This window comes from Epinephelus moara, chromosome 12 (genome assembly GCF_006386435.1).
Source record: "Epinephelus moara isolate mb chromosome 12, YSFRI_EMoa_1.0, whole genome shotgun sequence".
Lineage (NCBI taxonomy): Eukaryota > Metazoa > Chordata > Actinopteri > Perciformes > Serranidae > Epinephelus > Epinephelus moara.
In genome coordinates, this window is record NC_065517.1 from 29,784,614 (window position 1) to 29,807,388 (window position 22,775).

Below are 22,775 nucleotides of genomic sequence, written 5' to 3' on the forward strand. Positions count from 1 at the left end.
ATTGCTTTTACAGTTACAAAAAACAAACTCCCACAAATGATCATCTCATCCACTGAATGGGCTGTTTTTCTGACCCACTTGGATCACAAATCCTGATTAATGGTACACACTGAATCTTTTCCAAGACTCTTGAAAAAGTAGTGACCATAAGTCTTCTCATGCTCAGCACTTTATTCAGATATTGATGGTTCGTTACTAAAATCCATTGCTTTAAACATCAAATATAAGCACAGAAAATAATATCCTGAGTATTTAATTTAAAGCAACAAGAGAGCAGTGTGATGCCAGTGCCTGTATTAGCTTAATATACTGTGTTGAACTTGAGCCTGAATTAGTTTCTTTCTCTTTCGCCGATCATGCCAGCTTAACTAATGGTACCAAACCTGAGTCAGCTGAAGAGAGACGTCTATGATCCGCTTGCATCAGCACTTCTTATATTTGCAACCTCTACCACACCATAAGATAACAAGGGAAGAAGACGGTTGAAGTATCAGGCCTGTTTCTAGACCAATGTCAAATACATGCTGCCATATTTTTTAGGTATACTATGCAGGATTTTGCTGAAAAAACAATGTATAGACTCGCACTGTCACATCAATCATCACTTTTGACCTACTAGAAGCTAATGGTGGTGTATTTATCTGGAGAAACTGCCTGTGCCTTTTAAAATGTTCTTCTTATTTTGCTGTGGTCAGGTTAATCCTGGGCGTGTAGCCCAGAGACGATAACAGCGTCAGGACTTTATAAAAAAAGTAGCAATCAGGTAGAAGTGTGCCGACAAAACTTGTGCGAGAGTGAATCTGGTGTTGGCTTTCACTTTCACATTCGCTGGTAAGCACCACTATAGATATGATTTATTAAAATTACCATAATATCAGTATCGTATAACCATTAATGCTATGATGTAAATAGACAAGCATGTTTTAGTGAATTCCATTCACATTTTGAGGGAGCTTTCAGACCTAGAGTTGTCTTGCTTTGGTCTGAATCAGGGACTCATTTTGTTACAAAGTTGCATAATTGCCTAGAGTCGGTTTGTGTTCTCACGGCAGCATTTACAAGCGGACCAGATCAAATGCTTGCACGAGAAAGCTGCTCTTGATTGGTCAGAATTTCCATGCGGGAAAAATCCAGGAAGTAAACCAAACGTAATTTCCATGCGGGAAAAATCCAGGAAGTAAACCAAACGTTGAAGAAGAGCACACTTGCAAGATAAATGTGTCACTTTCTAATGTCACAATGGAGGGACAACTACGCAGGTTGATTTTAGCGCTGCTCATCGTGGACTATATTGCTGTCATTGTTCATTTTAGTCAAACCATACAGTTTGAAAACGAGGCGTGGCTCCAACTAGAAAACAATGTTTTGATGCATTGGATGTGCTGAATGTGCATATTAAGGCAGTACAGGAGGAGGTGCACATTAATAATCCTCCAAGACTGTAACATGCTCATGTTTAACCCAAACAATGTGTCATGTGACTGCAGTTGGTTCGGATCCAGGTCAGAACACGACACCACAAACGAACCGCACCAGAGGTTGTATCCGGATCACCTCTTCAAGAAGGTCTCGGTCTGGTTGTTTTGGTGCACACCTGAGTGCGATTGCTGTGTTCACACCTGCCCAAATGAACCGCACTTGAGTTAGATTGAACCGAACCAAACGGGGCAGGTGTGAAAGCACCCTGAGACAGTATGGCAGAGCTAATGTTACTCAACGCCATCAGCCTGTGTTTTGACAATATGCTTGAATGTTACTGTAGTGGCTAAACATTTTAACACTGTTTCGATAAAGCATTAGATCCTTTCTGTTAAACTAGGAACAGCCCTGAAATCACCAACACCAAACCCACCAGAGCCAGCATATTTTCAAAACTAACTGGGTAAATTAAGAGTTTATTTCAGTCAAACCAGAGCTGGTGATTGTTGGAACAGTGGAAAGACAAATCAAGATGGTTGCTGTGAGTTTTATTCTTATATCTCTTGACTTTGAATGGAGTGTGTTTTATGATGACAAAATGGTAGGGTTGACAGTAGCGTTTTTGTGGCTGTTTCTGATTAAACAAAAATGATTTTACTCCTTAACAAAAAAGTCTATCTTTGTAAGGATCTTTTCAGTAATGTTGTCAGACACTTATTATAACAATCTGAGCCCATCAGTGGCAAAAACAAGCACTTTTATTGGACATAGGTTGACTGCTGATTGAAAGCTGCAGCAGTCTCACACAGTGCTGGACCCGTTTCAAAAACTGCTGTTCCCATTTGTTACTTAGACATAATAAAATGAGAAAATAGGGTTCACATTGAAAAATGCCCTTTAACTCTGAATTTTTAAGTTTATCTAACGTGCAGAAAGCCACACAGCAACTCCTCAGTTACTCCCTTCTGCATAAAAGGATGTGACGTTTGGTGCGTGTTCCCATTTTCCTGCACTAAGAGTTAATGTATTTTGCTCAACTCATAATCACAGCTGAACAAATGCAGAGAGGATTTGCAAAGGAGCTTCCTCCGAAATCTAGACTCTTACCAACTTCTTAGCAAATAGCCTTTTCTCACTCTTTCCTCATCTGTGCCGTAAGAAATTGAGAGCTACTGAACCTATTCTCTATTGGTCATGGTCTTCATATTTCCTCCAGCCCACGAGCCCAGACACTGAATCCAAAGTGCTTCAGAGTGTGTGTCAGAATCCTGATTAGGTACCCGGAGTGATACAGAGTTGCAGAAATGCAGAGGAGCCTGCCTGCAGCCATGCTTGAAGAGTCTGTCAATAATGAATTGGTCTGTAAGAGAAAATAAACCTGCATGGAGCCCCCTCAGAGACGCTCTGAGAGGAGGCTTCAGGTTACTTGTACTTATGTCGGCACTAGCCTTTACTGTACCTCATTTTCAGTGTCAGTGTGCCTAAAAGCATTCAACAGCCAGAATAGGCTTTAGAGCAACAGCAGGGAAAGTGTCTGTAATGGGTTGCTCCTGTCTGCGCCTCGGGAAAAAGGCCTGTGGCTCTACCATGTGCTGTAAAATTAAAAGCATTAGGTTATGTAACACAGCGAGATGAAACACTGTGAAAAGATTGCTGCTGTGACCTTAAAAATTATACTGCTTATTGACTGACTTTATAGCATCTTATTGACTCTGACTTCACAAAATGCCTGGCAATTAAATTATCATTTTGTTGATATTAACACTTCCCATGAAGACACCTAAACGCATAATGAATTTATCTGTGTATTTATCTTGTCTGTGTATTCAAAGCTTAAACCTCTGCACCCTGAAACTGCATTATCATTCAAAAACTATTAAAAACACACAACAGAGCTACATCACTGCACTGGGCCAAATATATGCTTCTTCATTACAGTTAACATTTTATTAGGAACACATCCACAAGTGCATTTTTAAATTCTAATAACAAATGCCACTCACTGCAGCCTCATGTTCTACTTTTTGATATTTCTCAGCCATGCTAGCAGCATACTGTTCATTCAATTCCATAATTGCTTATCCTGTTAGGGGTTGCGGGGGGGCTGGAGTCTATCCCGAATGACATTGGCCAAGAGGCAGGGTACAGGACAGGTCACCAGACTATCACAGGGCACAGGGACACATAGAGACAGACAACCATTCACACTCACATTCACACCTACGGCCAATTTAGAGTCACCAATTAACCTGCATGTCTTTGGACTGAGTGGGGAAGCTGGAGTACCCACACTGACACGGGGAGAACATGCAAACTCCGCACAGACGGGCTCCCCGAACCCTTGAACCCCCTACCCCGGATTCAAACCAGAAGCCCTCTTGCTGTGAGATGACAATGCTGACCACTGCACCACCATGCCCCCACAGCATACTGTATCTCACAATATCTAAACAATTACTGCATGGATTGCCATGAAATTTGGCACTGACCGCATAAAAGCAGTCCCTCCAGAAAATCGTGATCTTGCGAGCGCAATAATTAACGCAAATTCAACGAAAGTCTGTGATATTTGCGGGGACTTTCCATTTTTCAAAAGTCCCGTGTTTTTTAGCATTCTCTGGCCGATCGGAAGTCATCGCACATTCAACGTAATTTGATACGTCACCAGACACATCATCAAATGCACTAATGGCATTGCAGTATGGAGAAACGCTCTGTACTGACATAAGAATTTGCGCTGTTTAAATGCATACAATATGTGCTGAATGTATTAAGATGTTATGTTAACAGAAGATGTAGCTTACATGTTGTTTTACAGTCACATTGTCTGGTTTGAGAGCTACAATACTCACTAAGGATTTTTTGCAACATTATTGGAGTCCATGTTTTGAAACTAGCTAATTAAATAAAACTAAAGAAGAGAAGTATATAAAACATTAGCAGCTATTTTTGTAATATTCAGTGTGAGTATTATAGCAAGTGATTACATGACTTATTTTTTTGGAGGTAGTAATTTAAAAAAAATCACATTTTCTTTCTCCTTTTGTCATTAGCTGCAATTTTTGTCATCTGCTGCAATTTCCCGCAAAAAAATCACATAAAAATGCTGCAATTTTCATTGCAAGTTTTGACAAAATTGACGCAAGATCCTGGAGGGACTGTAAAAGGAATAAAAGTAGAACCGTCGTTCCTATTCAAATTTACATACCGTAGCATAATGGTCAGAGCGGCAGCCATTTTTATATCTTCTTGCCATTGCAAAGAACTGTGACAGTTATTGCTGCTGACTTCCATATATACCAAGTCATGAACTCACTAAGGTGAGGTTCTGCAGTAACGACCAAATGAGCAGTTGAGTAGTACGAATCATAGCGAGGCATCTTTTGTGCACTATCTTCTTTGATTATCGGCCGAGGCTACACGATGAGCATTATTAAAAGACAGGCATGAGTAAAACATGGGCTTAGTGTGTACAGTGGAGTCCAAAATGGAGTTCTCAAACTTGTGAGTGTGACACACATTACGGCCCCACTGACGTGTTAGCCATTTTCTCGGCTAGTCACATGATCAGGGCAAACACTTCAATGTCCTCTCTACTCGTATTCTGTTTTTATGGTACTGACATTCATGGTCCCCAGAGGATGAATCCTAATGACTTCGGTGTTCTTCTGACTTTCTATCCAGGCCCATCATCAGGTAACACACTGAATTTGTCCAATATTTTGGGTTATGACTGTATCTGCAAAATGTATTTTCATTAGCCTCGGCTTTACTTAACGTTTGTGCTAATTAACAAGTGTTATGTGACATCAATGCTAAACCAAGATGGGGAACCTGGTAAATATTTACTACTAAGCATTGCCATCTATATAGCTCTCTGCAGATGTATAAACATGTAAATTAGCCCCACCTTTCAGCCACTTGCCCGTAGCTCAAGTATAGGCCCGTAGCCTATCATGTGTTGTTAGTGTTAGCTGAACCTTGGTCCTGATCACCAGCTCTGACAAGTCGAAGTACGCCTGGCTTTTCCTTGTTTTAACATAGTGTTATGGAAGGCCCCATCCCGCACATTGATGGTATTGGTTCCTTTGTTCTGTGACGTTCTCGTCCTTGAGACAGTCATTGGTACACTACAGTTCCAAATGCTCAGCCATGACGTTGACTGCTTATTTTGCTCGTGATATGTCTTGTAGCAGTTTAAAACCACCACACGGACACATTGACAAGGGTATAAACTTGATATGCGCTGGAGGGGGTCTTTGAAGGATTTGATGACAATAATGCAAAAGATAATGCCAGTCTAATCCTTTGTTTTAAAAAAACGTTTATGAGGATTTTCAGGAAACACAAGCCCCTATTTTTGAATCATGCTCTATTATTGTCCTTGAACACAGGTCTTTTTCTTTTCAAAAAACTTTGCCATAGATATTTATCAGTACCTCAGAGCAGCTTACCTTGATTGGAGCTGTTGGAGGGGAAGCGATCTGTCTTCTTGAGGGTGCGAAAATGAACCTTCTTGCTTGCTTGGCTTTCGCCGTAGAGGCCGATTGACTGGACTTGGATGATGTAGTCTGTCTCCTCTTCCAAGTCCCAGAGGACACAAGAGCGGCTGGTGGTGTTGACTTCCCGAATGAATCGCTGCATGTGTCCTTCCTGCCTCTGGGGATTGGAAGAAAGACAGAGAACAGAACTGATTGATCTATTGAGTCGATACAATAATCAAGACAGTGGTCAATGAGGTGACTGAGGCAACCACAGAGATTACCGGCCCTGTAAATGTGCCCCTGAGGAAGACGGTCCGTTCTGTAAGAAGCTAAAAACAATCATGTAGCTCTATGTGGGCCGTGACAATGTAAGACGGAGGTGACCAACCAGAAAATATTCAAGGTGCTGGAGAACGACATGCTGAGTACTTTATTATATTAACAGTTGGCACTTTAGTTTCGCCATATGGAGTCCTGACTGGGAATTGAAAAGTTGCGGAGTCAATATTCTGATTAATTTAGACTGCCAGCGCCTTGAGTCACAAGCTCTCAGTCTCAGAGTTTGTCTTTGACCTTTCAGAACATTATTGGAGCAATCAAGACCCAGAGCTGTGAGAATTATTCCTCCTGCTCGCATGCAAACTCTCTTCTTAGTGTGCTCTCCAGCCCATCTGCACTTTAAGTGGCTCTGGGCCAGATGTCTGTGTTTTATGGCCCTGCTTGATAGAAAGCTCGTTTCTCTCCGTAAACAATGAACAATGTAATTATTAACCGCCATATACGCTCAGGGCAATTATGAAACTTGTTCAAATTCAGCTGTGTAACTTGATGAAGAGCCGTTTGGGTGTCATACAGCTCATCGGTCGCACTGAGTGAATAGCAAAGTTAAACGGCTGTATGATGTCGTGAGTTTCATAAAGCATAAATGCGATTACTGCAGCATATGGCATCCAGTGTTAGCATTCATTGGCTTTCCTATTTAAAGCTCTGAAATCCTGCTGCGCCCCTTGTTTTCTCTTGACAAATCCACCATGGAAAGTTTTATTCAGACTCCAGGCTTGAAGGCAAGATTTAGTCTGCCTTTCTGCATGCTAAGCAACGCTTTGAGGGGTTCCTGAGAAAATATATTCATATAAAAACAAATCTTTAGTCCCACGGGATCTTGTGCATGTGTGTTTCGACTTACTCAGTATGCTGGGCTAACTTGTGATATGTAGTGAGGTGTTTGCTGAGCACACAACATCCCCTCTATGGACTTCAGTCAGTGAATATATTATCATTTAATTGTCTGAGAAAATATGTTTCCAGTCGCCCGTATCCATTTTATTCCGATGTCTTCCACAGGCTGTCACAAACTGTGACACGGTTAAAAGTGGATTCCAGATGCACTTCTTCATATTGGCTGCGTGCGTGGTGTGCCAACAAAATTTCAGCAGGACATGATGTAGGCTCAGTGCCAAACCACAAATGGCTATAGCCAAAAATAAAACTAATACAATTCATCTTTCTGGGGGTTTTCCGCTAACCTGTCCGTGGTCCTGATTTACATTTTAAGTTTGTGACTTACCTGTTGCGAGATCGAGAAGCCAATGATTATATCCCCCTCTGGAACCTCCCAGGATACAGTCGCCGAGTCGGCCCGCAGGTGCGTGACAGACACATTTACGGGAGCTGGTGGCCGGTCTGAGGGAAACAGAAATAGAGGGGTCTGTTAATCCACCCACTTCTCTTGATATTAAATCATCAAAGCCATATGTGTCCACACTGCAGTTGGAAAGTCTCAAGGATTGTGTTGGCACTCTGAGCTCACCACAGGTGTTTGAATTAAAAGTGAAGTCGTACTTTCGAAACTCATGTGGTCAGGTTTGTGGATGAACTACAAATCAGGAAATACAGCTATACTGTGGGACAGCAGGCTGCATGTGTGATCATGGTACAGTAGACTGTTGGGTCTCGTGGTGAAGCACTGGACTGGACTGAAAATGCATTTTTTTAAAGGCTACATGGGATACATCCTTCCTTTCATCTCTAAACACCAGCTTCAAAAAATCCGGTCTGACCCTACATGAACCTACATGCTTTCTGTCCAAGCCCCAACCACAGCAACAGTTTTGGTCATGAACCCAATTAAAGATCTGAATTTCCACTGTAAAAAAAAAATCTACTGTATCTACAGGCTAAAGTGAACTAAAGTTCAAACGTCAGAGATTCAAATCATCAGTCGAAGACCCCTCAGTCAAGGGAGATTGCTTCAAGTCGAGCAGTCATTTTTTGCTTTTTGTTTTCTGATAGTCAGTATGCAGTGCAGCGTACTTCTGGGGACGTTTTGGTCCCAAGGTTTTGCTGCAGAGTGAGTGCTCTTGACCTTCATGCTGCTCTTTGGTACAGTCAGCTGCGGGGGTGCTGCATCGGCACAGAGGAGGAGAAACTTTCCCCTATAAGGCTCTGACATGACATTATCTTCTTCGAACCTGGGCTGCTGCTGCAACAGCCTTGTACATGGGGTGCCTCCACTAAGCCACCGACGCCCCAAAATGTTACACATTTCTGATCGGTTGTTAGTGCCGATAGCTTGTTTACTATACTACATGAATGCTGCTGTCACACTGAGCACCCCGCTGAGCCCCGTTTAACTTTAAAACTATATGGGGAAAAAACGAATAATCAAATATTCATATTAAATGGCCCAATATGATTCAACTGACATAATTCTGAGTCGGGTATATAGTGTACGTGACCTGACATAAACTGAGCAGCTGGGTCAGGTCCAATCAGGTTTGGGCAAAGGATCAAAGCTCTAGCACTCACACTAATAAACCATCAGGTCGCCGTCTCAACTGCCGTATCACGCAAGTACAGTAACCACTGCTCTCAAGGATGCTACGTCATCAAATCCCACCTAAGGACTGTTCCAATGTCAAGGATTCCTCAAATTCTACCGAGGACTGAGTCCTTCATTGAGAGAAATTTCAAGGATGCATGTGTGTATCCTTAGCAGGTATAAGGTAACCACAATTCTTTGCGTACAAGCAGAGCTCAGCAGGATTTAGATAAATGTCATTTATTGGGACTAATATCTCCAGGAGTTTTTATCACACAAGCATAAAAAAATATGACGGAAACCTCAAAATTTACACTTTCCCTCGTGTCCACTGAGATAAAACAAGATAAGTTTTTAAGTTAATCATTTACAGCAGTGAGGGAGCGTTAAGTGTCACAGAGATTCATTTAGCCTACCTGTTTGTTTTTTAAGTATAATCCAGAAATACATTCCCCCTAAAAGTCATGTGACTTTGAAAGTACTGCAACATCTGTTCAAATTGTACAACAACATTACAGAGTGCCAAAATTCTCACGCTCTGAAACCTCCTCAGTCCGCTGAGGTTTAATGACGCACACCTGGGCACTCGTTAGTCTGTTCCAATGTGTGTTCACCTAATGCTAGGAAGGACTCTTGCCTTTGACTCTGTAGGATCCTTCCTCGGAAGGACTCGGCCTAATAAGGAAGGATCCTTGACTTTGAGAAACACCAACTGTCATAAATACAACTGTTTTCAAAGGCAGGATACCTTGGACTGTAGAGGACTGTCTACCACAGCAGCTAACAGAGAAGCTCGAATTTCAATACACACTAAGACAGCGTGACATCATTCCCTGTTTAGGATGCCAGAACTTCACCATATCTTTCCATATCAGATAGTTGCTTGCTGCTGTATTAAAGCTCCTTTAATCTTTCCTCCGTCCCTCTAAACAACCTCATGTGAACCTGACCAAAGTCACCACGGTGTCTATTTTGTGTCCACCACCCTCGGACAGCATTTCGTCTCCTCACACTGTCACTTTGCAGCCATCTATCATGATTTGGTTGCCGGTGGAAGCGTTGATTGCAAAGCGGGACAAAAGCCTGAGAAGCAAAAGGCAGCGGAGACAGAGGGCGACAGATCTAATAGAGGACCCTGCACAGCTTCAAAGTCTCCAAGCAATCGCCGGGTCAGATAGATTGGTAAGATGGGATTGGTAGGGCAGATGGAGGACCAGGAGGCCATCCTTAGGGCTTTTGTCGTTAACGTGGGTCTAATGGACTTTGTGTCTTGTCGCCGACAGTATCTGAGGTAATGTTGAGAGGGTCAGGTGAGTGGGAATGTCTCAAGCTGTCAGAGATGTGAAAAATAATGACAGAAAGAATCATTTCTTTTGGGGAAGACAATTGCTATATGATTAAACACTTTTCCTAATGAGATGTAACTACAGTGTCCCAGCTGCTCTTTAAGTACCAGTTGTACGATTTTAGTTACAGCTCTCCGTGGCAGTTCATTACAAAGGGAGTATTAATTGACAGTCAATTTGTATTTCAAACGCTTTTATTAACTCGTGGAGCACGGACGTAATAACCCATAACACAGTTATCTTGAGATGACAGCCAAAGGCATGCACCGCTGTACGAGGACAATATTTCATCCAAAAAGTGCACTTGAGAGAGAAAGATGAAACACAAAACGATGGAATCGGGAGCTATTTCAAATGATTTGCCGTTTGCTAACTCGGTCCCTCTCACATCCCTGTCCTCTTATCTCCCAGTGCCTCCTCTTTTATCTCCCCCTCTTTCGCTTCTTGCACTTCTGTCTGTTTTTATCTCGGAGACAATCAATGATGGCCTCTGTGTTCGGTGCAAGAGGTGACATTGAGGCAGATTTCGAGACCCTCGGGTCAGATGGGGCTATCAGTCTCCCTGCCTTCAACCCTTGTGGCATTATGAACCGTCGAGGGAGGAGGGGGGTCAAGGTCAAACACAGTCATGACGCTTAGCTCCCCGGGCTCCTGACACACTCAGAGATTGGTTTGTGGAGGGGAGCGAATGAGATGAACAAGACGCCAGACTAATGCTTAGAGAGCACAAGAGGAAATGAATGTTCCAGCTGCACAGAGAGCTGCTGGTAACACTGGTATCAGGAGGTTAAGAGGTTACGTGTGTCCCATTTTGTCCATTTAATAGGAAGATTATTTATGGAGGTGTTAAGAGAGACGTACAGCAGGGTAAGTCACACATAGTATACACTGTCCTTGACCTTTGGAGAGCTGTGTGGAATGACTCATACATATATTTACAGTAATGGCTCCTGAGTCCTTGTGTCTAAACGACTGCTTATTCCGTGTCATGAACATTTGGCGATCATGCTAATGATCTTGTAATTGAATCCATTATCAGTAAACTAACATCACTGTTGCTGCTACACTAATTAGCTGAAATCTAACAAAGCTAATCACCAAACCCTCCTCACATGTTGGATATGGCTTTCTTTTCAATCCTAAAATGCCCACAATGAACAAAAGCCACACAAACACTTATTCTCGCAGCTGCATCATCCCTGATACACATTTTCCTAGACATACCAAGGACATTCATTTGTTTTAAAGCGACTAGTTACACACTATCAAGCCTATATTGGCGTCAGCACGTATCATACAGTGCACAGACTCTTCAGAATCAGGCGCAACATTTATCCAAGACAGGACACATCCATTTCTCCTCAAGCTCATTGTCCTTTAGGTAATGGGGGTTACAGACAGCCACGCAGTAACCATGATGCATCGTCCGCGGCTCATTTACTGGTGATGGAGCAAGTGACGGTTCAGTTGACGCAGCCCATGAATCATCACTAATGTATAGGTGCCCTCTCCCTATATGATGTTGTCGCCATTGCGGGCGATTGAGCGGGACAAATATATTTTTGACTTAAAGTACCTGTAAGGTGACTTTTTGTTCTGTTTAAGGTAAAGATTTACACCAGATGAGGCCAACGTTGGGCCTGATGCAGAGACACTCTCTTGATTTCGCTATTATTTTCTGTTACGACGGGACAGATCAGCAAACTAGCGCTGACAAACAGCACTTTGTTGACTTTGAGTCACAGGGAAGAAACATTTTTATGGTAAATGGTAAATGGACCTGCATTTGTATAGCGCCTTTCTAGTCATCTGCCCACTCAACGCGCTTTTTACACTACGAGTCACATTCTCCCATTCACACACATTCATACACTGGTGGCTGAGGCTACCATACAAGGTGCCACCTGCTACTCAGTTTTTTTTTAGCTCACTCACACACTGATGGAAGCATCATCGGGAGCAATTTGGGGTTCAGTATCTTGCTCAAGGATGCTTCGACATGCAGACGGGAGGAGCCGGGGATGGAACCGCTGATCCTCCGATTGGAACCCAGCAGCAGGAGTAGTTATTGGCGCAATGTGACGCAGTGCATTCTGGTAGTTGTAGGTTTTCTACCTCTTGTGCAAAAGCAGATGCCTCAGCCCTTTGCCTCTGTTTTCTGTGGTCATGTAGCACCGATTTCAAAACGTTGCCCAACTTTGTGAAAAGACAGTCAGGAAAACTTATTTAAGTATTAAACGTACTTAATGCAGAATAATTTTAATCAATTTAACAAATCAAAATGATTAAAAGAATTATAAGGAAAAGCAGCAGGTCCCCAGCTGAAACCATTAAATGTTTGTGCATGAAAAACGACTTAAACACTGATTAATTGTCTAATCAACTGAATAACTGTTTCAGTTGCACTTGTGTATTTTCATAAGGTTTGTGAGTAAAAATCTTAATTTGTAAAGAAACTAAAGCGATCATATAATTTAAGTGGAGTTAAAAACATCCGTATTTCCCTCTTAAGTGTAGTGGAGTAGAAATCGAAAGTGGCATGAGATAAAAATACTCAAGTAAAGTAAAAGTACCTTAAATTTGTACCTAAATACAGTACAATATGTTAAAAGAAAATGGTTTTTCTACCTCTATGGAATGAACTATTGAAAAGATGTTTGAATTACTATCTCTATGTATGTAAGAGGTATGCAATTAAATAAAGCGTATAAAAAAAGAAAGAAAAGGAAATGGTTTTAAAAGCAGAGCTCATGGCAAATCTGAAACAGCTCAGCAGCCGTTCTCATCAAATCAAAAACGCGTTCTCTGCGTAAGACCTGGATGGCCAGATCATCTAAGAGCAGTCATCCAAGGGTTTATAGTCTTAATTGGGATCGTTATAATAACTCGAAAACATATAAAAATCTAATTTAATTATATGATATTAATACATTTTTATGTTTCTCATATTTAAAACTGGTGATACCTTGCAGACAAACCTTGCTCTCGACTACCCTTAAAATTTTCTCTTACCTAAGAAATAAGAAAACATTGGTGAATCCCAGCAATCAGTGGGTACAAATGAGAACAGATCATTCTTACTAACTAAATAAAAGGAAATGTATTGCTGGATCGCTTCCTGCATGAGGCCCATTGTTGCATTCATTCATTTCATGTTCCAGGAGCTCGTGATGAATAAGAAAAAAAGTGTCTCCCAAATGTAATCACTGCTGGCTCATGAGCAGACAACAGACGATAACGATTTTCTAATGCAAATATTTTTATTGATGTGAAGTCCAATAGTCCAACCCTCCTTCTCATGTCCCCCCTCTAGTTTGTTTGATGTTCCCTTCTGCAGTAATAAGTGTCATTGCAGATACTTCAATATTTGTGTCCCGTGTAAGTCCCACTCCACACAATGCCTTACATAAGACCTGAGATCAAACAGCAATAGGTCACAGCGGCCGAGGCGTGTGTCAGTGCAAACAAATGGTAAGACCCTCTTGGGATGTGGGCGCACTGCCAGGATGAATCATAGCGTATAGCCAAAGCCCAGCACATTAGCTACTCCCCATCTAACCAGAGTGCACAGAGAGATAGTGAGAGTGCTGGTGGGATCTCTGAATGGCTGACGAGCCACGTGGAAAGGAGCCCAGTTTGATTTGTTAGAGCCAGGTATCTGTAGTTTGCCCCCTATATTTGCTTGCGAAGCAGTATACCCTGATTTACGCTTAGTTAGTTTATTGGTTGCTTATACTGTGTAGTTAATATTTACAGCACAAGAGAAGAGATTGATCCTTTCTTTTATGGTCAAATAATACCATTTTTTGATTTATCAAGATAAGACAGGCTGCGCAACTTGTGATCACAGACCACCTTGGATAACCATGACACATTGATTAAACAGGATAAAATTGATGTGAGTGGAAAATTGGAGATTACATCACCTGTCTGATTTACCAGGGACATAATGTGACAGATGACATGTCATCTCACCATTCTGTGCACAGCCTGAAGAAAAGCATGAAGGTTGGAATGCGTCGGCAATGCAGAGAGCAATATATCTGCCTGTTTGTGTTTGCTTTTTGCATCTGATTTGGATTATTGAACGATAGCAGTTATGAGCAATTTAAGTAACTGTTTAAAGGCTCTTAAAGGGACAGTTCAACCCAAATTCAAAAACACAGATTTTTCCTGTAGTGCAATTCATCAGTCTAGATTGTTTGGTGAGTAATAAGTTACTTATTACGTTACTTTTGCATTACCTCTACCAAGTGACCTCAGAAGAACTAATACACATTTTAAATGGATGAAGGTCATGTTGTTTCACAGCAGCTAATCATAGCACAGAAACTCCAATTTATTACAGTTCATTTCAAATCCAGTGCTGCAGGTCTGACCCATTCATGCATTCACATACAGTGGTTAGCACTTTGTATTAAAATCCCCTGCTCATATTAATAAAAGCCTGATGATATAGAACGATATATCCTGGACTTTTTAAAATAAATGAACAGCCTTGGACACAGGGAGGGTCAGGCAGAGGATCAGAGTCTGATAATTATAAAATATGGATGATAAGAAACACAAGCAAATATTGAGGTTAGGACAACAAACGGGATGACGTGCAGGTAAGTCACTATGACGAGCACAAAGGAATACACCAGGGCTGGAGGATCCACTTGCTGGTTCCCAGTGTGCCAGTCATCTACAACAGCACCAGAGGAAGACTTATGTATAAGAACGGGACAGTGTATCGGTGTTGCTCTGCAGTTGTAGGGGGTGTGAATGGAAACATTCAACATATACTAACACCATCCATATATGTCGATCACTGGTACGAGAAACAAACAAACCCGAGGCTAGCTCTTTGGAAGTGGAGCGGTGTGGATAAATGAAAAATGAAAACAAAAAAGTTTATTTCAGGTGGTAACTAGGGCCGTAACGGTACATGTATTTGTGTCGAACCGTTCGGTACGCGACTTTCGGTTCGCCATGACCTTGTACCGAATTATTGGGCGCAGGATATTATTTTATTTTATTTTGTTTTGTTTTAATTCCGTTTTTGCGAGCCGAACCATTTAAAATATCTAGTTCTCCGACGGACATAATTGAGTGACGGACCGAGTCCGACCGTAAATCTCCGCTTTCACTTTGTGCAGCGCATTCTCGCATTTTGACAACATGGCAAGTGAGCCTGACGAACCTGAAGACCCACCCGCAAACCTTAAGTCCTCCGTTTGGGAACACTTTGGTTTCAGGGTAAAATACGAAGATGGAAATAAACAAGTGGACAAGACAAAAGCAGTGTGCCGACACTGCAGAACAGCGGTCGGGTATGTACTTGGAAACACGTCTAACATGCTAACGCATCTAAAGCGACACCACCCGAGTTTGAACGTTAACCGGCACGACTAGAAAAAGCAATCTGGTGCAAACTACGATATCGTCGTCGTTTAAAAAGAAAGAGCGTTTCCCTGACCATCGCGCTAAAGAAATAACCAACGCCATTGGAGTTGAGTAAAATTGTTTAAGCTGCACTTTAGATATAAGCATGTTTTGTTTACTGCACTTTAACAAAGTGGGAAAGCTAAGTAAGTTCCTAGTAAAACTGAATCTGAGCAGGCTTTAAAGCTGACCAGCTGCACTATACTTTTTATTTTAATTGAGTAAAACTGTTAAAGCAGAAATTTATATTTACATTTTTCATTCAAACAATGTGTTTAAAAAACAGCAGGATTTTATTTTTCACTTTTATATTTCTATTTTCATTCAAACAATGTGAAAAAGCAGGATTTTATATATATTTGTTTCATTCAAAAAATGTGTAAAAAGAGTTGTGAGAACTTGAGAACTGCTGTGGTGGTATGTTTTAATAAGGTTACCAATAAGTAAAAGATATTTAATAGTTGTCTATTTTTTTCATTACTGTACCGAAAAAAACCAAACCGTGACTTGTGTACCGAGGTACGTACCGAACCGTGATTTTTGTGTACCGTTACACCCTTAGTGGTAACGCGTTACGTGACATTATAAATGTACTAATATTACCCGAGATCCTATTGGTAACGTGTTATATTGCCTTGTTACTGCTAAAAGGTAATATATTACTGTAAGGCATCACCCCTAACACTGAATATAATGGAATTAGATGGCACTCAGCTTGTGGTGCTCAAAGCGCCAAAATGATACATTTGAAAAACTCAACAGCAATGTCTCTTTCCAGAAATCATGACCTGGATAAGATAATCAAGATAAGCCAATGATAATAATAATTTTCTTACTGAATTACACCTGTTAACTGTATCACCACGCAGAAGGAAGAGTGCATCTACTCATGGATAAAAGGCTTGTGCTTGTGATGGCCCAAGATGTAAATATGATCGCCGTCCACCTCGGCTGAGCTGTAACATTAGTTAGCTCAGTGGTGCTAAGTGAGCTAGCAGTAGATGCACACTTCCTTCTGCACTGTGTTACGGTTGACAGGTGTAGTTCGGTAGAATGAAAGTAGTTCCCATGTGAAACTGCTCACAACAAGGTCTGTGGATTATCTTGGTCATGATTTCTGGAAAGAGACAGTTTTTCAGATGCATTAATTGGGGTTGTGAGCACCACAACTAATCTCTCCAACACTCAAACCAAAACAATCTCGACTGATAAATAGCAGGTAAGAGGGAACATATGTATTTTTGATTTTGGGGTGCACTGTCCCTTTAAATCTTATCACTATTTATGAATAGATGCTGTATCTGGATGCCAAGCAGACATTGTAATTCTATGCATTTCATTTAGAAAGTGTGATTACTGGGTCAGCAACCTATCCTGGCTCCAGTAACCATCACAAATCCTCTGCTGATTGATTTCTTTTTAACTTCTTTGGACAGTTTTGAACCAAGTTCTTCCTTTTGAATGATTTTCCAAACAGCTCTTGTGCTCATTTACAGTTAAAAGTGTGACAGTATGCTCAGTTACTCAGTAAATGTCCCAGATAAAGACAGAAGCTGCTCCTTCTTCATTTCGCAAACAACGTCTAGTCTGACATGAATGAGTGCTCGGCTCATTATTCTGCTGTTAATGTTTAAAAATGTTCCTAATGATGATCAATTCACCAGCAAAACAATAAACCCCCCCCAAGGTGCATAATTCATATTGATTCAAACACTTTTAAAATGGAAAACACTGGTTTACCAAGGTTGTGGACTGTATTATCGATCACATTTCAATCTCAATTACCTCTAAGCTAGCGACAGCTTGAAGGGTTGCTCGTAATGTAATCCTCACCTAATACTTCTAATGCCTCAGTCCCTTGAGAGATAATATATTCACTGACATCTTATAAATAAAGGCAATAACTCATAACAGGTGCCGTGAATGTTGATGTGTTGCCCAGTCAGTCTTCAAACGGCTTCATCTGGATGTGTTTCAAACCCAGTCGTGGGATGTCTAAATGTTCTCTTCGCACAGCGGGAGGTTGTCGCGCAGCTGCTCGCAGGCCTCAGTGTTGCAAATTGCCTGGTAGCGGAGCTCTTGAGCAACGTCGTGCTGGTTTTATCAAAGCCGCAACACTGTCTGCCCACGTATTACCTTTGAAGGCCTTGTTTCATCCCCGAACTCCAATCCCTTCTGAGATTCTGACTTTCTTTCACAGTTAATGCCACACAGGAGCAGTGACTTTATGCAATCTTTGATTATATCTCTTACACTACTTCACTAGTGTCTACCCAGTGCAGCGACTACAGTATGTAGCAGCTATGTAGATGGATACAGATGGAAGGACTTGTCCAGCCAGGCGTAACTAAGTCCTGTGCTTTTTCTCTGTTTTTTTAGAGCCTCTCTACAGTAGAGGCACTTACTGTCCCTCCCTTTAGGTACACTCTGTCTTCTTTCTCACTGACTCAGAGGCTGCGAAACGGCAGTGGGACCAGATGGGACCAGGTGCCAGTCTAAGGTTAATGTAATCACTGGCCAAACCCTGAGGCTTTCCAGCCCACAAGCTAACATTACTGCATCATCCCCAAACTGTAAGGGCTGGCATGCAGGAGCAGATTTATGAACAAGTCGTTAACAGTTTGTGCCATTAATTTTATTGGCTACAGCTGTTTGTTTACCGCTCGACAGATGTCTAAACAAGACACCAACAAGTGTGAGCTACTGTATGACAATATAGCATTTAGGATTGAGTGGAATTTGTTTTTCCACACAACCTAGTCTGTATTTTCCCCATGTATGTTTAAATGTCTGCGCTGTGACAGCAGATAAAATTATGACAACATAAGCAAACACTGGCCCTAACTCTGATAGATTCAGAATGTCTATTTGTCAAGAATGTGTCACCAGGTTTTATGAACAGCAGATTGCCAATTTGAAGAAAGATATGAGCCTGGCCATCCAAATAAATCCAATAAATTCTAATTCACGTTTGCTGAACGCCCACAGCTGTGGTTAGTGGGATTGATTTTCCAGCATGCTTGTTTTCAGACTGGGCTGAATGTAAATGTTGTTACCCACACTCAGGTATCTCTTGTCAGGTAGGAGCGAGAAAAAACAAACACCTTGTGTGGGTTTTGACTTAAGAATATTATATCATACAGCCCAGTCGCCAGAAGAAAATGTTGGCATTGTGGCCTACGTTTCTGCAAACGACAAATATGTTTCGTACAAACCACATCAACATTTATAATGTGACGTAGTAAAGAAGACATTGTTATCAGGGGGTGAAGGGGGTGGTGGATGGCGTAAGAACTAGGTGTGACACTTCCCAAGCTGCAGACCACTGCAGACCAATGTCCGAGACCAACAAACAACCAAACCAGCTGTTTTTTTTTCCAGCAGCTTTTCAGGCACCTAACAAATGTGGGTTGTTTTTAGTGACCCATTTCATTTCCAGTGGCTTTTTAGGCACCCAACAAGGGTGTTTTTGTGGACCCATCACTGGGTTTCCAGCAGCTTTTTAAGCACCAAACAAGAGTGTTTTTTAGTGACCAGACGCTGTTTTACAAGCAGCTCTTTGGGCACCAAACATGGGTGTTTTTTAGTGACCCATCTCTTCATTACAAGCTGCATATAGGCACCAAATGTGGGTGTATTTTGAAGACCTGTCACTGTTTTAAAAGCTGCTTTTCGGTCACAAAATGTGGTTGTTTTTTAGTGATCTGTCGTGTTTCCAGTAGTTTTTTAGGCAGCAAACATGGATGGGTTTTTTGTGAGCCATATCTTTATTACAAGCTGCTTTTAAGGCACTGACTGTGGGTGCTTTTTAGTGACCTGTCATATTTCCAGTGGCTTTTTAGGCATCAAATATGGGTGTTTTTGTGGACACATCACTGTGTTCCCAGCAGCTTTTTAAGCACCAAACATGGGTGTTTTTTAGTGACCCATCTCTTTCATTACAAGCTGCTTTTAAGTCACCATATATGGGTGTTTTTTAGTGACCCATTGTGTTTCCAACAGTTATTTAGGCACCAAACATTGGTGTTTTTTGTAGACCCGTCACTGTATTTCCAGCCACTTTTTTTTAGCACCAAACTTGGGTGTTTTTAGTGACCCATCTCTTTTTAACAAGCTGCTTTTCAGGAACCAAATATGGGTGCTTTTTTAGAGACCTGTCACTGTTTACAAGCTGCTTTACAGGCTGCTTTTTGGGCACCAAACATGGGTGTTTTTGTGGACCCGTCGCTGTATTTCCAGCCACTTCTTAAGCACCAAATGTGAGTGTATTTTGGAGACTTGTCACTGTCTTGCTAGCGGCTTTTGGGCACCAAACATTGGTGTTTTTTTGCGGACCTGTCACTGTTTTTCCATTGGCTTTTTAGGCACTAAACATGGGTGCTTTTCTATCAACCCATCACTGATTAACCAGCAGCTTTTTAGACACCAAACGACTGTGATTTTTAGGGACCTGTCACTGGCTTTCAACAGGGAAAGTACTACAAAAAGCAATTGTTTTTTACTGAGACATCGCTGTGTTTCCAGCCAGCATAGTACCAAGAAAACCAGGTATTTTAAGCCAAAACATGATGTTTTCCTAACCATAACCAAGTGGTTTTGTGCCTAAACCTAACCACACATAAACCACTGCATTGTTAAATTATAAAGTTTCAACATATCTGCTACATGTTAATGTACAAATGTAACAAATCCTTGGTCTGTAGAAGTGTACAATGCAAATATGTTCTCAATGACATTTAGATATTGAGAGCTCAGTGCTGCCTGAAAACATGATCATCTGGACCAAATGCCATCTTAAAAGCATGCAACAAATCATCCACCATTACATAATGCTACTATTACATTCAACATATTCAAGCCACTTCCATTCATTGCATTACTTCAGAGAAACTCCACTGAAACACTCCCTGTCCCTGCCTTGTTGAAACTTTTATGGATAACCTCGTATGAACCAAAGAAGCCTAAAATTAATTTAGAGCTTTCTCTGAATGTCACAGTAAATCCCATAGTCTCATAGCAGGCACGGGGCTGGCAGTAATGAATTCAACATTTATTTTCACTCTTCTTTGAAGCTCATTGCCACGTCCACATTTATATTTATGAATGTCGTGTTTATTATTTCAATAGTGGCTTTTCCTGCTCTCGACGGCCCCCGTGCACAACTCCACCGAGATCAGAGATGCTCCTGCGTTTCACATGTCAGCGTAGGTACATGACAAAAGCTCTGAATATATCTATCAGGCAGACAGCGCGCGCACACCCACAGAAAACAGTGAAGTGCCAATCTGATTTTCTCAAGGCGCTATCACATGTAGGACTCGGCTCCCTCGAGAGGCGAGGGAGGAAGTGATAGAGGTAGACAGGTAGATAAAGAGGCAGAGATACTGTAGATGCACGCATGCAGAGGCTGATAGGGAAGATTTCTGTCACGGAAATAGAAAAGATTCATAAACAGCAAACTTGAAGTTGAGCTTGTAATGGAAAGCATGCAAAAATAATAATGCTGGGTGTTTATACATGCTGTAAATGAGACCACCTAGGGTTTAACAGTTTAAACAATCATGGTTGATGTCACTGAAGACAGCTCTGCAACTAGTGTTCCTATGGCACACTATTATACAAAAATGAATGCCACTGTATGGTATGGCCTCCTGTGGGAGCTTTTACACATTTGCACATTTTAATTAGTGCCGTAATTTAAGAATTAAATGGGTTTTTTTTAGTCAAACAAGAAAGTGCTTCACAAGTGTGCAAACACAGCAAGAAAAAGCTGGATGTGGCTGACCTGTATAATTTTTTGGGGGGAAATTACTGGCAGATTTCTTGCATAATTGCATTGATTTTGACTGGATGCATAAGTAGGGCATGCTGCCAAGGTTATTCTAAAGGTTATTATATGGTCAGGAATTTAGATGTGGAACACAAAGGATATTTTAAGAAAGACAATGTGCAGTTTTTTAAGAAATAATGCAAAGAAAGTAAAGGACGCTTGTCTTTAGAAAGGTAAAATGTACCTAAGCATGCTTGTAATCTCTGTATCTGGTTAAACAGGTGTCACTGGATGAACTACAGTAGAAAACAAACATATTTAAGGTGATATATGCATGCATGGTGACATTAACTGCATAATCAGGTGCAGATTAAACACAGCAAAAGCTTCATTAGACTCCAACAAACACTGCTTTATAACCCTACCAGCATGCCTAATGGCGCATTTTACAAGGCTTCAAAGTGCACAACAATTGCTGTGACTCCTCTGCTACTTACTTGCTCCTACCAAGAACATGTCGCTGCCAAAAAGCAACAGGACCACGGAGTTGACCAACACAAGCAGACGAGCCATGTCTCGGCGGGTATCGTTGCTGTCCCTTTAGATTTAAAACGCAGGTCTATTGTTGAAGGGCAACAAAATCACAGCAGTTCATTTCTACAACATGATGAATGAATGGGGGAGGTTGGTGGCTGAATCGGGCTCGCGCTGGTCAGTAAATAGATAACCAGTGAAAGTACGTGATGAATGATATCTTCAGAAACATTTTGTCGAGCCCAGGCGGATTCTTCATTTGGTGGCTTTGTTTTAAATCCACAAGTCCTTCATGGTGTTGGTGTCCGAGTTAAATGTGGAGGCTCAAACTGTAGACTTCCATCATGCATCGATAGGGAGATAGAGGAAGAGGAGGAGAGCTCAGGTATGATCAGAAACGATGACGCTCACAGGCTCGCGTGAGGGGACGCCGCGGGGCGATTCAGCACCACGGACAGCGCTTTAAGTTTTCCACACTGCCCCTCGCGCTCCGCAGCTCACTGTTCACGGCTGTTTACTCACGCACGCGGGGTTGGGTCATTCCTGCAGTGCTTTTTTTCCGCTACAGCCCCTAAAGTGGCCCCTGTGAGACCCGCACTCAAGTGCACGCGCGCAGCATAGCATGATTAATGCTCCACGTGTGCGCAGCGGCTGCACGCCTACCTGAGCTGCTGCAGCCACTCACACTGTGGCTCCAGCTGCTTTCATATGTCATCAGCAGAGCCAGAATAGGTGTGAAGTGGTGTGTTTTCATGTTGTGGTGAATGACAGTGACATTTGAGAGACAAATGTTGTCTACGGGTAGCAGGAAAGACCATTACACATTGGATAGACAGTGCTATTGCCCCACTTCATTCACTTAACTTGTGTATAAAACATCAAGTGTAGCTATATTCAGCCACCCCGCTCCTTGTGTTGTGTATACACATCCTGCAGCAGGTCCCTGTGCCTCTCACCCATCATACACCGCGCAG

The 22,775-nt window shown here is 41.8% G+C and overlaps 1 protein-coding gene across 1 annotated transcript in view; it reads right to left on the reverse strand.

The window, feature by feature from the left end:
• Positions 1-22,624, reverse strand: part of fndc4a (fibronectin type III domain containing 4a) — a 42,460-nt gene extending 19,836 nt beyond the window's left edge. Inside the window, exons 1-3 of the mRNA XM_050057654.1 lie at positions 21,765-22,624; positions 7,471-7,586; positions 5,874-6,078 (exon numbers count right to left, since the gene is read on the reverse strand). Coding sequence (XP_049913611.1) covers positions 5,874-6,078; positions 7,471-7,586; positions 21,765-21,840 — 397 coding nt within the window. The 5' untranslated portion in view covers positions 21,841-22,624. The remainder of the gene's footprint in view (positions 1-5,873; positions 6,079-7,470; positions 7,587-21,764) is intronic.
• Positions 22,625-22,775: the final 151 nt, after the last annotated feature.